General features: G+C 44.5%; 1 protein-coding gene across 4 annotated transcripts in view; it reads left to right on the top strand.

Moving 5' to 3' along the window:
• Nucleotides 1-4144, top strand: part of ahr1a (aryl hydrocarbon receptor 1a) — a 50199-nt gene extending 46055 nt beyond the window's left edge. For all 4 annotated transcript variants that reach the window (XM_031811868.1, XM_031811866.1, XM_031811869.1 and 1 more), the window contains exon 12: nt 350-4144. In XM_031811868.1, the coding sequence (XP_031667728.1) occupies nt 350-526 (177 nt within the window). In that variant the 3' untranslated portion in view covers nt 527-4144. The remainder of the gene's footprint in view (nt 1-349) is intronic.
• The last annotated feature ends 11099 nt before the right edge of the window (nt 4145-15243 follow it).

Genomic DNA, 15243 nt, shown 5'->3' with positions numbered 1-15243 from the left:
TCCTTTTTTACATCAGCAGATGTCACAAAGTGCTTATTCAGAAACCCAGCCTTAAACCACAGACAGCAAGCAATGCAGATGTAGCAGCACAGGGACTAGGGCCCTGAACTAATTATGTAAAATGTTAGACCTATGCGCTTTACTTCCTCTAGCTATATGCTCATCATATGAACGTTGAATACCAATGGCACATACTTACTCGCGCATCAGATTTAACAAGGGAATGAGACATTAGAAACAGAAGGTCATTATCATTTGATCATTGAAAGCCAGTGGGTATTTACACATCAAGGCAATTTAGACCAGAAAAGGGAGGTTTAGCTAAGTCGGCCATTTTCCTCTGTTCCAGTTCCAGAACAGGAGCCTGAAGGAGGCTGGTCCAGCCTCTGGCCCTGTACCCAACCCTGGATCCTCCAGGGGGGCAGACCATGGACATGCAGCAGCGGGGCAGCCAATTCACCAGCCTCCTCCTCCCTCTGCTGAGAGCAGGCCCTACCCTGACCTCCCTCTGAGTGGATTTATGTGAGACTGAAGGCCCTCCTCCCTGGAGGCTCCAGAATCAGACATTCCAAGGCCAGCCAGCTGCCCCCGGTCCCTCGGAGGGAGCAGAGCCCTGACTGACGACAGCGCCACACAACAGAGGCTAGAGGGGAGAAGGATCCTCCTGTCTGGCACCCAGCTGCACATGGCTCCCCTGCGACCACTAAGGCTGTTTCCCAAATGTGCCCTTGTCAAAAGTAGTGCACTATATAGGAGATAGGGTACAATTTGGGCTGCTGTCTAAAACAGGAACCAGGGCATGTCTGGGAATATGGAGGACTTGGACTGGAGAGGTCCCGTGTGGATCATTTTGTTAGAGCTTGGCACTTGCAACACCAGGGTTGTGGGTTCGATTCCCATGGGGGACCAGTATGAAAATGTATGCACTCACAACTATAAGTCGCTCTGGATCAGAGCATTTGCTAAAATGATAAAATGTAAAAGTGAGATTCACATCCAGAGAAACTGTCTGAACGTCAGACAGCAGGCAGAGGGACAGTCCGAGACAGAGAGATTGTGACAGACAGACGGAGGGAGACGAGAGGAAGTGGATAATCAATCAAATTTATTTATAAAGCCCTTCTTACATCAGCTGATGTCACAAAGTGCTGTACAGAAACCCAGCCTAAAACCCAAGCAATGCAGGTGTAGAAGCACGGTGGCTAGGAAAAACTCCCTAGAAAGGCCAGAACCTAGGAAGAAACCTAGAGAGGAACCAGGCTATGAGGGGTGGCCAGTCCTCTTCTGGCTGTGCCGGGTGGAGATTATAACAGAACATGGGCAAGATGTTCATAGATGACCGGCAGGGTCAGATAATAATGATCACAGTGGTTGTAGAGGGTGAAACAGGTCAGCACCTCAGGAGTAAATGTCAGTTGGCTTTTCATAGCCGATCATTCAGAGTATCTCTACCGCTCCTGTTGAAAACAGGAGGTCTGAGACATGTAGTACGTCTGGTGAACAGGTCATGGTTCCATATCCGCAGGCAGAACAGTTGAAACTGGAGCAGCAGCACGACCAGGTGGACTGGGGACAGCAAGGAGTCATCATGCCAGGTAGTGCATAGAAATGTAATGGACTAATGACCTGTTTGAATGTGGACTTGCTTTAAAAAGGAAACTCTTGTCAAGCCATTTTGTTTGTCCAGAAGAACATCCCGTTGGTGCAGTCATGGTTTACTGGTCAGTGTGTCAGCATTCCCTGTCATGAACCTGATGTAATACTGAACAAGCAGTTCTTCCATTGGTCAATGAGTAAGATGAGATGATGCAGAACTCAAATGTTACCAATCCGCTGAGCCCATATTCATAAAGTATCTCTGAGTAGGACTGCTGAACTAGGATCAGTGTTTTCTTTTAGATCATAATGAATATGATTATATGGAGAAGGGGGGTGGATCTGATCCTAGATCAGCACTCCTACTCTGAGACATTTTATGAATACGGAGCCTTGCTTTTAAATATATATAAGCCATTGATTGCTTAGAAATAATCGCTTGCATTTAAAGGTGCAGTTGAATGAAACAAACCATAAGCTATTTGAGCTATCCATGAGATGGAGTATCTGTCTACACTGTGCTTGATATTTTTGTACAGAATCCATTGACAATCCTACTAAATCATGAAGTAATATTATGAGCAATTTGATCGCTTTATGGATCCTGTCTATCTGTTCTTCAGCCCACTCACTTGCATTGCAAGACAGGCAAAGTAATAATAATGTATAGATGAGTTAGTAGTCCAAGACCCAATTACATTTTCTACATCTCAAATAGCACTCTATGCCCTATGTAGTGCACTACTTTTGACCAGGACCCATAGGGCTCTTGTCAAAAGTAGTGAGCTATATTGTGAATAGGGTGCCATCTATAGGGAATAGGGTGCCATCTATAGGGAATAGGGTGCCATCTGGGTCATTGCCATTGAGTTCAAGTGGCAAATCAATGTGTTTGATCTACATATCTAACTTGAAGAAAAATGTATGCACTTATTTATGGCAAAATAACCTATTGCACTCTTAGTGAAAGTAGAAGACTGTTGTATGTAGCACTATAAATAATGTACCTTGTTTAACTGAGCCAATCATGTTCATGTTGCTATGCAGAATAGTGCAGTGGAACATTAGACCCCTTGTTGTTTGGAGGTCTGTCACTTCATTGACATAATTCTGTGAAAGTCGGGGTTTATCTAATTTATTTTGTCAAAAAACAAATCAAACTTTAAATATCTTCAAATTCATTCAATGAAAATGTTCAGTTTTGCATTTGTTTGTATTTTGTATGAAATTGTGTACAATTTATGTAATGAGCAATCATGACACTGCAGGAAGAGAAAGTTTACCATTATTCTGTTCTTTCACACGCTGATAAATGTTGACCAAGTACAGTTGAAGGGTTTTATTTACACTAGCCCTTGACCAAGTACAGTTGAAGGGTTTTATTTACACTAGCCCTTGACCAAGTACAGTTGAAGGGTTTTATTAATACTGCTGTACAGGGTAGGTTTTCTGTCATAAATAAGTTGGTTAAACGATGTCACAGGTAGGCTTGTAAAGCTACCGGTAATTTACCAGAGTTACTGGAATCTTCTATAATTTTGGTAATTAGCACAGACTGCAATAAATTCCCTTAAGTTCAGTCATTTATACTTTTTTTATTATACTTTTTTTTGTTGTACTTTGGATCCCTTTTTCTCCACAATTTTTGTGATATCCAATTTGTAGTTTCGTCTTGTCCCATCGCTGCAACTCCCATACGGACTCAGGAGAGGCGATGGTCGAGAGCCCTCCGAAACACGACCCTGCCAAGCCACACTTTGTCTTGACACACTGCTCATTTAACCCGGGGGCCAGCCGCACCAATGTTTCTGGAGGAAAATCTGGTGACCGTGTCAGCGTGCATGCGCCCAGCCCGCCACAGGAGTCACTACAGCGCGATGTGACGAGGACATCCCGGACGGAAAGAAAAACCCTTCCCTAACCCGGACGACGCTTGGCCAATTGTGCGTTGCCTCATGGGTCTCCTGGTCATGGCCGTCTGCGACACAGATGGGGATCAAACCCACATCTGTAGTGACGCCTCAAGTGTATTTAGATAAAATAGCCTTACTAAGGAAAAAAGCATCTAATCAACAATGGCATTATTATCATTTGACTCTGCAACTCTTTCAACTATTGACTTTTATCACAGCTGCCACTAGTTTGATGGCAAAACATTGATAACAAATACATCTTGACATAGTAGCAAAATATATAAAGGCTATTTTATGCTGAAACCCTCATATTTAACACTGAATGTATTTGCTAAGTTTGGTTGATATTTATGAAAATGTTTTACAGTGTTGTCATCTTTAATTATTTCATATTTTACATGTGATAAGGCCACACAGTGGGCCAGAGATGATTAGACACCTGTAATAATCTGAAGTACCAAACATGGCCACTAGATGTGCTAAATGACAAAAAATTCTTGAAAGTTACAAAACGTTTTAGGTAGGTAAAACCCCAACACTCTGGACAGACAGGAACACAGTAGAGCTGATGCAGCTTTATAACACCCTGAGGAAGGATGAAATGCACCATTCAATAATAAACATCTTTAATTCAACTTCCACTGTCCTAGAGTGACTCTCACACATCTAGCTTGCTCCAAATCCTCAATGAACCTTAATTAGACTGCAAGCCAAGGCGCTTCTTCCTTTGCACTGTAGCTTTGACAGTCAGAGCAGTACCCATGGACTGCTGCACTGCAGAGCATGTTGAGTCCTATCCTCCTTCAAGCCCATTCATCCTCAGCTTTATCAATATTCTCTACGACTCTGGTCAAAAGTAGTGCACGATTAAGGGAATTGGGTGCCGTTCGGTATCAGACTGAGGGATGAGGCCAGAAACATGACATGTAGTCAGTATCAGACTGAGGGATGAGGCCAGCAACATGACATGTAGTCAGTATCAGACTGAGGGATGAGGCCAGCAACACAACATGTAGTCAGTATTAGACTGAGGGATGAGGCCAGAAACATGACATGTAGTCAGTATCAGACTGAGGGATGAGGCCAGCAACACAACATGTAGTCAGTATTAAACTGAGGGATGAGGCCAGCAACACAACATGTAGTCAGTATTAAACTGAGGGATGAGGCCAGAAACATGACATGTAGTCAGTATTAAACTGAGGGATGAGGCCAGACAGAAATCAGTCTGAAGGAGGAGGATTGATTCTGACAGAGGTCTAAAGTCATGGCATGCATTCCAAATGGCACCCTATGGGCCCTAGTCAAAAGTAGTGCACAAAAAAGGGAATAGTGTGCCATTTGGAAACCAGTCCATAATGATGGAAAAGTGTGTCTTAACCCTTATAACACAGCTACAATATCACTGTCATTCCCCTATATACAGTAGAACACCACTATGATGGCAACTAACCTATATTGATCACCACTATGATGGTAACTAACCTATATAGATCACCACTATGATGGTAACTAACCTATATTGATCACCACTATGATGGTAACTAACCTATATAGATCACCACTATGATGGTAACTAACCTATATAGACCACTACTATGATGGTAACTAACCTATATAGACCACCACTATGATGGTAACTAACCTATATAGATCACCACTATGATGGTAACTAACCTATATACAGTAGAACACCACTATGATGGCAACTAACCTATATAGATCACCACTATGATGGTAACTAACCTATATAGATCACCACTATGATGGTAACTAACCTATATAGATCACCACTATGATGGTAACTAACCTATATAGATCACCACTATGATGGTAACTAACCTATATAGATCACCACTATGATGGTAACTAACCTATATAGATCACCACTATGATGGTAACTAACCTATATAGACCACCACTATGATGGTAACTAACCTATATAGACCACCACTATGATGGTAACTAACCTATATAGATCACCACTATGATGGTAACTAACCTATATAGATCACCACTATGATGGTAACTAACCTATATAGATCACCACTATGATGGTAACTAACCTATATAGACCACCACTATGATGGTAACTAACCTATATAGATCACCACTATGATGGTAACTAACCTATATAGACCACCACTATGATGGTAACTAACCTATATAGATCACCACTATGATGGTAACTAACCTATATAGATCACCACTATGATGGTAACTAACCTATATAGATCACCACTATGATGGTAACTAACCTATATAGATCACCACTATGATGGTAACTAACCTATATAGATCACCACTATGATGGTAACTAACCTATATAGATCACCACTATGATGGTAACTAACCTATATAGACCACCACTATGATGGTAACTAACCTATATAGATCACCACTATGATGGTAACTAACCTATATAGATCACTATGATGGTAACTAACCTATATAGACCACTATGATGGTAACTAACCAATATAGATCACCACTATGATGGTAACTAACCTATATAGACCACCACTATGATGGTAACTAACCTATATAGATCACTATGATGGTAACTAACCTATATAGACCACCACTATGATGGTAACTAACCTATATAGACCACCACTATGATAGTAACTAACCTATATAGATCACCACTATGATGGTAACTAACCTATATAGACCACCACTATGATGGTAACTAACCTATATAGATCACCACTATGATGGTAACTAACCTATATAGATCACCACTATGATGGTAACTAACCTATATAGATCACCACTATGATGGTAACTAACCTATATAGACCACCACTATGATGGTAACTAACCTATATAGACCACCACTATGATGGTAACTAACCTATATAGACCACCACTATGATGGTAACTAACCTATATAGATCACCACTATGATGGTAACTAACCTATATAGACAACCACTATGATGGTAACTAACCTATATAGACCACCACTATGATGGTAACTAACCTATATAGACCACCACTATGATGGTAACTAACCTATATAGACCACTATGATGGTAACTAACCTATATAGACCACTATGATGGTAACTAACCTATATAGACAACCACTATGATGGTAACATCCCCCTCTTCAAAGGGGGGGACACTCTTGACCCAAACTGCTACAGACCTATATCTATCCTACCGTGCCTTTCTAAGGTCTTCGAAAGCCAAGTCAACAAACAGATTACCGACCATTTCGAATCTCACCATACCTTCTCTGCTATGCAATCCGGTTTCAGAGCTGGTCATGGGTGCACCTCAGCCACGCTCAAGGTCCTAAACGATATCTTAACCGCCATCGATAAGAAACATTACTGTGCAGCCGTATTCATTGATCTGGCCAAGGCTTTCGACTCTGTCAATCACCATATCCTCATCGGCAGACTCGACAGCCTTGGTTTCTCAAATGATTGCCTCGCCTGGTTCACCAACTACTTCTCTGATAGAGTTCAGTGTGTCAAATCGGAGGGTCTGCTGTCCGGACCTCTGGCGGTCTCTATGGGGGTGCCACAGGGTTCAATTCTTGGACCGACTCTCTTCTCTGTATACATCAATGAGGTCGCTCTTGCTGCTGGTGAGTCCCTGATCCACCTCTACGCAGACGACACCATTCTGTATACTTCCGGCCCTTCTTTGGACACTGTGTTAACAACCCTCCAGGCAAGCTTCAATGCCATACAACTCTCCTTCCGTGGCCTCCAATTGCTCTTAAATACAAGTAAAACTAAATGCATGCTCTTCAACCGATCGCTACCTGCACCTACCCGCCTGTCCAACATCACTACTCTGGACGGCTCTGACTTAGAATACGTGGACAACTACAAATACTTAGGTGTCTGGTTAGACTGTAAACTCTCCTTCCAGACCCATATCAAACATCTCCAATCCAAAGTTAAATCTAGAATTGGCTTCCTATTTCGCAACAAAGCATCCTTCACTCATGCTGCCAAACATACCCTTGTAAAACTGACCATCCTACCAATCCTCGACTTTGGCGATGTCATTTACAAAATAGCCTCCAATACCCTACTCAACAAATTGGATGCAGTCTATCACAGTGCAATCCGTTTTATCACCAAAGCCCCATATACTACCCACCATTGCGACCTGTACGCTCTCGTTGGCTGGCCCTCGCTTCATACTCGTCGCCAAACCCACTGGCTCCATGTCATCTACAAGACCCTGCTAGGTAAAGTCCCCCCTTATCTCAGCTCGCTGGTCACCATAGCATCTCCCACCTGTAGCACACGCTCCAGCAGGTATATCTCTCTAGTCACCCCCAAAACCAATTCTTTCTTTGGCCGCCTCTCCTTCCAGTTCTCTGCTGCCAATGACTGGAACGAACTACAAAAATCTCTGAAACTGGAAACACTTATCTCCCTCACTAGCTTTAAGCACCAACTGTCAGAGCAGCTCACAGATTACTGCACCTGTACATAGCCCACCTATAATTTAGCCCAAACAACTACCTCTTTCCCAACTGTATTTAATTTTTATTTATTTATTTATTTTGCTCCTTTGCACCCCATTATTTTTATTTCTACTTTGCACATTCTTCCATTGCAAAACTACCATTCCAGTATTTTACTTGCTATATTGTATTTACTTTGCCATCATGGCCTTTTTTGCCTTTACCTCCCTTCTCACCTCATTTGCTCACATTGTATATAGACTTGTTTATACTGCATTATTGACTGTATGTTTGTTTTTACTTCATGTGTAACTCTGTGTCGTTTTATCTGTCGAACTGCTTTGCTTTATCTTGGCCAGGTCGCAATTGTAAATGAGAACTTGTTCTCAACTTGCCTACCTGGTTAAATAAAGGTAAATAAATAAATAAATAACTAACCTATATAGACAACCACTATGATGGTAACTAACCTATATAGACAACCACTATGATGGTAACTAACCTATATAGACCACCACTATGATGGTAACTAACCTATATAGACCACTATGATGGTAACTAACCTATATAGACCACTATGATGGTAACTAACCTATATAGATCACCACTACTGTGCTCCTCACGGAATGTTTACATCTTGGCTCCTGGAATCTCATGATGATACTTAACATAAGTCAACCAGGGATGTCCCAGTTCTGAGGGTGTTTTCACACTAATACAACATGTGAAGTAGGTAGGCAGAAAGGATAGCCGTTCCATAACTTCCTATCGACTTGGTTATGTGTTATGTCATGTTGAAACACACATGAGGCCTGTTGTCTATGGGAGAATAAAATGTGACATATTTTATTTGTGGCTAAACTGACGTCTAATTCGGTTGATTGTTGAGGAATGTGAATCGTCTAGTTTGGTGGCATTCGGTTCTCACAGCTTTTTCTGTGAAAATCTGAAGATACAGAAAACTATTTGTTTTTGTAGACAAACATTGTATATATTTTATTTTATTTTAGAATAGCTGAGAGTATTTTCCTCATTTTAGACAGATATAATAGGTCTTAGTATTGCCTTTGTGGTATAACACTGCCCCCTGCTGTCTACTCTCCCTGAAACCACGACAGCACCAGAGCCATGAGAGAATGTGCAATATTTAGGTCTAAATTACACATCAGGTTGACAGAGTGAGGCATCTCTTTCCAAACAGGGGAACAACTGCAGATTTCTTTCCCCCCAAAATATTCTAAAATGCCAAGCTATCAATGACAGGGATTTTGGCCATGCTAGGAATGTGACATGACCATTGGAACCATTAGAGTCAGGATGGATTTGGTTTGTGGGAACTGGTCTATTGTGCTCCACACACTGCCTGTCTTGTGTCCAAGCCTCTGGCGCTGTGCCACACTGGTGCCCCGCTAGTCCTGTCTGGCTCTAAGCCACAATGGCATTCCATTCCTTGCCAGTTCTGTCTGGCTCTAAGCCACGCTGGCATTCCATTCCCGGCCAGTCCTGTCGGAGCTATTTCCACTGTCCATCCAGAGGAGATTATTGTCCTGCATCATCAGCTGCTGTGGCTAACATTCCATGTTAGGAGACTTTCACACTCCTCTGTGCTCATGATGATCTGTTAACTTAAATATGACCTTTTCACTCTCTCAAGAGTGCTAATGAATCCTTGACAGAAAAATTATTGATACAAAAATGTCCCATATTCCTTAACATTGAAAGCAATATTAGAATAGTTGAAGTAACTCATGATAGCACGAATGGTATTATAATTCAGTTACCACGCTCAACTGTAACTCACAAAGTATCAATCAGCCATTACAAAAAAAGTGGTATTGGAGGGCCCTAAAAAAATATCCCAATTTCCCAGGGCAGTGATTGGGGACATTGCCCTGTGTAGGGTGTTGTCTTTTGGATGGGACGTTAAACTGGTGTCCTGACTCTGTGGTCACTAAAGATCCCATGGTACTTATTGTTAGAGTAGGGGTGTTAACCCTGGTGTCCTGGCTAAATTCCCAATCTGGCCCACAATCCGTCACGGTCACCTAATCAACTCTGGCTTCCAATTGGCTCACTCATCCCCCTTACCTCTCCCCTGTAACTATTCCCCAGGTTGTTGCTGTAAGTGAGAATGTGTTTTCAGTCAACTGACCTGGTAAAATAAGAGTTAAATAACCGCACAGCAAATACAGACATATTGTGAACCAAACAGCCATTCTGTTGATGAGACGTTTTTATTTATTTAACCTTTACGACCCTGGGCCAATTGTGCGCCGCCCTTTGGGACTCCAAATCACGGCCGATTATGATACAGCCCGTATAGTTGTCCCATTGGGTGGCAATTACATCACAGATCAAGTCTATCCTCTTCCTTCCACAGTTGAGCTATGAGCAGCCAGGTCAGGATTTGGTGTCAACTCTCGTCTATCTGGGGAGACTGAAAACTGAACACACTCATTATCACTCTCTGGTGAATGTCCTACTGTTCTAGTAGTAGGCAGAGAGAGAGAAAGAGATAGAGACAGAGAGAGAGAGAGCGAGAGAGAAAGAGAATGAGAGAGAAAGAGAGAGCTCCTTGTGGGTTATGCTCACCAGTTATGCCTGACAGTCTCACATTTCAAGGAAAGGAGAGAAAGAGAGGGGAGAGAGGAAAGGTGGTGGGTATGGCAGCCATGGTGTGCAGTTCCACCACTGAATTGATGGTTTTGGGTGGGTTGGTCCCTTTTAGCCAGAGGTAATCCTCCAGGATCTGTCCCTAAGCCCCCCTAAGGCCCTAGAAACCCCAGCTGGAATGCACTCTCACAGGGGACAGCTGGATGGGAGGGAGGGGAGAGCGGAGGGATGGGGGTTCCCACAAATTGAATTAAGAGAGGAGCAGAAAGGAGGGTGAGAGGGAGAAGGGGAGTAAACACAGGGAGATGGAGAAAACAGATGCCCTTCGCTCTCACATGCCTCACCCTGATCTTAACCCCCTTTCTCCCGAACAGCAGCCTAACCCCCTCCCCCTTCCACCCCATCCCTGGACCCTGTAATGTGTGTACACTGACCTGTAGCACCTGTGCTTTACCCTCTCTCCCCTGACTACTGAGGAAGCCCAGGCCAGCTTGTATATTCTGCTAATGCAGGGATCTATGGCACTAGGACCTGATGCGTGATGTTGATCTGATGATTGGGCTACTCAGTCCAGGTGTGGTTGTATCCTGTTTTGCAGTGGGCCACAGTGGCGTGTGTGTGTCTGTGTGTGTGTTAGTGATGTGCGGGTTGACTAATAACCTGCAGTTACCGCGGTTATATCCGCAGGGTTGGCGGGTTGACTAATAACCTGCAGTTACCGCGGTTATATCCGCAGGGTGGGCGGGTTGACTAATAACCTGCAGTTACCGCGGTTATATCCGCAGGGTGGGCGGGTTGACTAATAACCTGCAGTTACCGCGGTTATATCCGCAGGGTGGGCGGGTTGACTAATAACCTGCCGTTACCGCGGTTATATCCGCAGGGTGGGCGGGTTGACTAATAACCTGCAGTTACCGCGGTTATATCCGCAGGGTTGGCGGGTTGACTAATAACCTGCAGTTACCGCGGTTATATCCGCAGGGTGGGCGGGTTGACTAATAACCTGCAGTTACCGCGGTTATATCCGCAGGGTGGGCGGGTTGACTAATAACCTGCAGTTACCGCGGTTATATCCGCAGGGTGGGCGGGTTGACTAATAACCTGCAGTTACCGTGGTTATATCCGCAGGGTGGGCGGGTTGACTAATAACCTGCAGTTACCGCGGTTATATCCGCAGGGTGGGCGGGTTGACTAATAACCTGCAGTTACCGCGGTTATATCCGCAGGGTGGGCGGGTTGACTAATAACCTGCAGTTACCGCGGTTATATCCGCAGGGTGGGCGGGTTGACTAATAACCTGCAGTTACCGCGGTTATATCCGCAGGGTGGGCGGGTTGACTAATAACCTGCAGTTACCGCGGTTATATCCGCAGGGTGGGCGGGTTTCGGGTGATCATGAGAGATTGGGTGGATGAAAGGCAGTTTGGTGGCGGGTGAATTGAATAAAGAGAAAACAATACCTTAAGAAATGCATGTATCATTTTTGTGAAATGTGTATCTCTAAGGCTACATTGAGGTTTTTCTGTAATTATTTTATCAGTGGCATTAGTGCATACACCTAATCTTTATGGCCCTTTTTGGGAAAGGGGTCGATACACAGAAGAAAAAAGGACAATGTCAGAGTTGAATTCAATAAGAGAAAAGCTGTAAAATGGAGAGTTGAAAGTAAAGACAATGAAGGGCCAGAAACGTCATGTTTAGGAAAGATTTGGTGAAGTGGTGAAAGAGGATGATAGCAGTGCCGGATGTGTTGTGTGTGATGATTGTGAGGTGTTATAAATTCAACAGTCACAAGACAGTGACTTAAATAGGCCTGTGGCACGTCAAGGGAACTGTATCCTACTGTTCAGATGGGTTAAATAGATACTGAAATCTGGACACTGACTGTCGGTCTATAACCTCTCACATAGCCTTAATATTAACTCCTGCAGAATCAAGCATTTCTTACAGTTTAATGACAGGACTACACCGAATATAGGCTACATTGTTACTCAGGAACAGGAGTGGAGAAATGTTGATCTTGAGCCAATGTGAATGTGCAGATAGCGCCTCTATGAATGTGCAGATATCACCTCTACAGACAGTATCTATATTTATCAGCGTCATAAAAGCAGATAGTATTTCAACCACATAAAATGTGCATCCAAGCCGAACTGAAATCTTATCAGAAATATGTTGGGTTGTTTTCACAGCTTTATATTTCCTTACAACCGCTCAAACTTTTCCCTTTATTTTTTGTTATTGGACTTTCTCCCCGGTCCCTAAACGTCTTTTCTCCATGAAGGAAGCAGAGATCACAGAGAAGACTAGATTGAATCATTCATTCTATCAATGCATGACATTGTTCTGGTGAGCAAGGTTAGTCTTCTAGGGCAACGTATAATGACAGAAGAGAGGCTGCATGTATCTAATTACAGACAAGTTGACTAACAAATAGCCAAAATGTTGAAAATTATAAGCAGAAACATATCTAAATCAAGCAATACAAATCCTGCAAAAATCGTTCTGCCGTCTCTGACTACAGCGCATTTTCTTTATTAGCGGGTAAGGTCTGGTGCTGGCCTCAGATTTTCACTTCATCACATTATAGTCGGGCGGTTGCTAATAGTTATTAGCAACTGCAGATGGTTGCAGGTGAAAAGACTGCTGACCCGCGCAGTGCTAGTGTGTGTGTGAGTGTGTGTGAGTGTGAGAGATTCTGCATGGAAGCATTGGTCCTCTGTCTCAGGCTGTCAGAATGAGGAATAGCAAACAGCTGGCCAGTGGAGAGGAGAACTTCAGATGAAAGAGTTGTCACCCACCAGGTCACTCAGCTGTTACTGCTGCTGCTGCATGGTGAGGAGGAGGAGTAAGAGAGGAGAGGAGGAGAGGAAGAGGAGAGGAGAGGAGGAGGAGAGGAAGAGAGGAGAGGAGGAGGAGGAGGAGGAGAGGAGAACTTCAGATGAAAGAGTTGTCACCCACCAGGTCACTCAGCTGTTACTGCTGCTGCTGCATGGTGAGGAGGAGGAGTAAGAGAGGAGAGGAGGAGAGGAAGAGGAGAGGAGAGGAGGAGAGGAAGAGAGGAGAGAATGAGAGGAAGAGGAGAGGAGAGGAGGAGGAGAGGAAGAGAGGAGAGGAGGAGGAGGAGGAAGAGAGGAGAACCTCAGATGAAAGAGTTGTCACCCACCAGGTCACTCAGCTGTTACTGCTGCTGCTGCATGGTGAGGAGGAGGAGTAAGAGAGGAGAGGAGGAGAGGAAGAGGAGAGGAGAGGAGGAGGAGGAGAGGAAGAGAGGAGAGGAGAGGAGGAGAGGAAGAGAGGAGAGGAGGAGGAGAGGAAGAGGAGGAGGAGAGGAGGAGGAGGAGAGGAGGAGGAGGAGAGGAGGAGTAGGAGGAGAGGAGAACCTCAGATGAAAGAGTTGTCACCCACCAGGTCACTCAGCTGTTACTGCTGCTGCTGCATGGTGAGGAGGAGGAGTAAGAGAGGAGAGGAGGAGAGGAGGAGAGGAAGAGGAGAGGAGAGGAGGAGGAGGAGAGGAAGAGAGGAGAGGAGAGGAGGAGGAGGAGAGGAAGAGGAGGAGGAGGAGGAGGAAGAGAGGAGAACCTCAGATGAAAGAGTTGTCACCCACCAGGTCACTCAGCTGTTACTGCTGCTGCTGCATGGTGAGGAGGAGGAGTAAGAGAGGAGAGGAGGAGAGGAAGAGGAGGAGGAGAGGAGGAGAGGAAGAGGAGAAGAGAGGAGGAGGAGAGGAGGAAGAGAAGAGGAGAGGAGGAGAGGAAGAGGAGGAGGGGAGGAAGAGAGGAGAGGAGGAGGAGAGGAAGAGGAGGAGGAGAGAGGAGGAAGAGAAGAGGAGAGGAGGAGAGGAAGAGGAGAGGAGAAGAGGAGGAGGAGAGGAAGAGAGGAGAGGAGGAGGAGAGGAAGAGGAGGAGGAGAGGAGGAAGAGAAGAGGAGAGGAGGAGAGGAAGAGGAGAGGAGAAGAGGAGGAGGAGAGGAAGAGAGGAGAGGAGGAGGAGAGGAAGAGGAGGAGGAGAGGAAGAGGAGGAGGAGGAGAAGAGGAAGAGAAGAGGAGGGCAGCAGGAGGATGAGAGGAGGGTGAGGAGGGGAGCAGGAGGATGAGAGGAGGGTGAGGAGGGGAGCAGGAGGATGAGAGGAGGGTGAGGAGGGGAGCAGGAGGATGAGAGGAGGGTGAGGAGGGGAGCAGGAGGAAGAGGGGAAGAACAAAAACAAAAACAAGAACAAGAACAAGAAGAATAGGAACTGCATCAGCTCACCAGTCATTTCCCATCGCTGCAGGGGTGTAATGGTTATGGGCCACAAGGCCTTTCTGCATAATCAAGACTGATAATGTCTTGCCATGGCTGCTACTGGTGCTTCAGGTGGTCACTGGAGACATGCTAGTGTGGTCTTGGAACGTCTTACATTCTCCTCTTTAGTTTTGGGTCATCAGCCAGTCACTCAGCAGAGGGAATTTAATGGACAGCTCTGTAGTCACCATCCACCCTGGACATCCAAATCATTGGCCCCGACAGAACATGTTATGTCAGAAAAACATTGTTTCAATATGCATTGTTGAAAAACAACGTTCACACTGACTGACTGAAAATGCATTTGTCCACCGGTAATCCATGCCCAAAACAATGAACCAAAGAGAGACAGTGAAGAATGCCTTTGAAGTGACAAATAAAAATGTGAGGCCCTGGACAGCT

This window comes from Oncorhynchus kisutch, unplaced genomic scaffold, assembly GCF_002021735.2.
Source record: "Oncorhynchus kisutch isolate 150728-3 unplaced genomic scaffold, Okis_V2 Okis02a-Okis13b_hom, whole genome shotgun sequence".
Lineage (NCBI taxonomy): Eukaryota > Metazoa > Chordata > Actinopteri > Salmoniformes > Salmonidae > Oncorhynchus > Oncorhynchus kisutch.
This window is presented reverse-complemented; position numbering and strand designations above follow the sequence as displayed.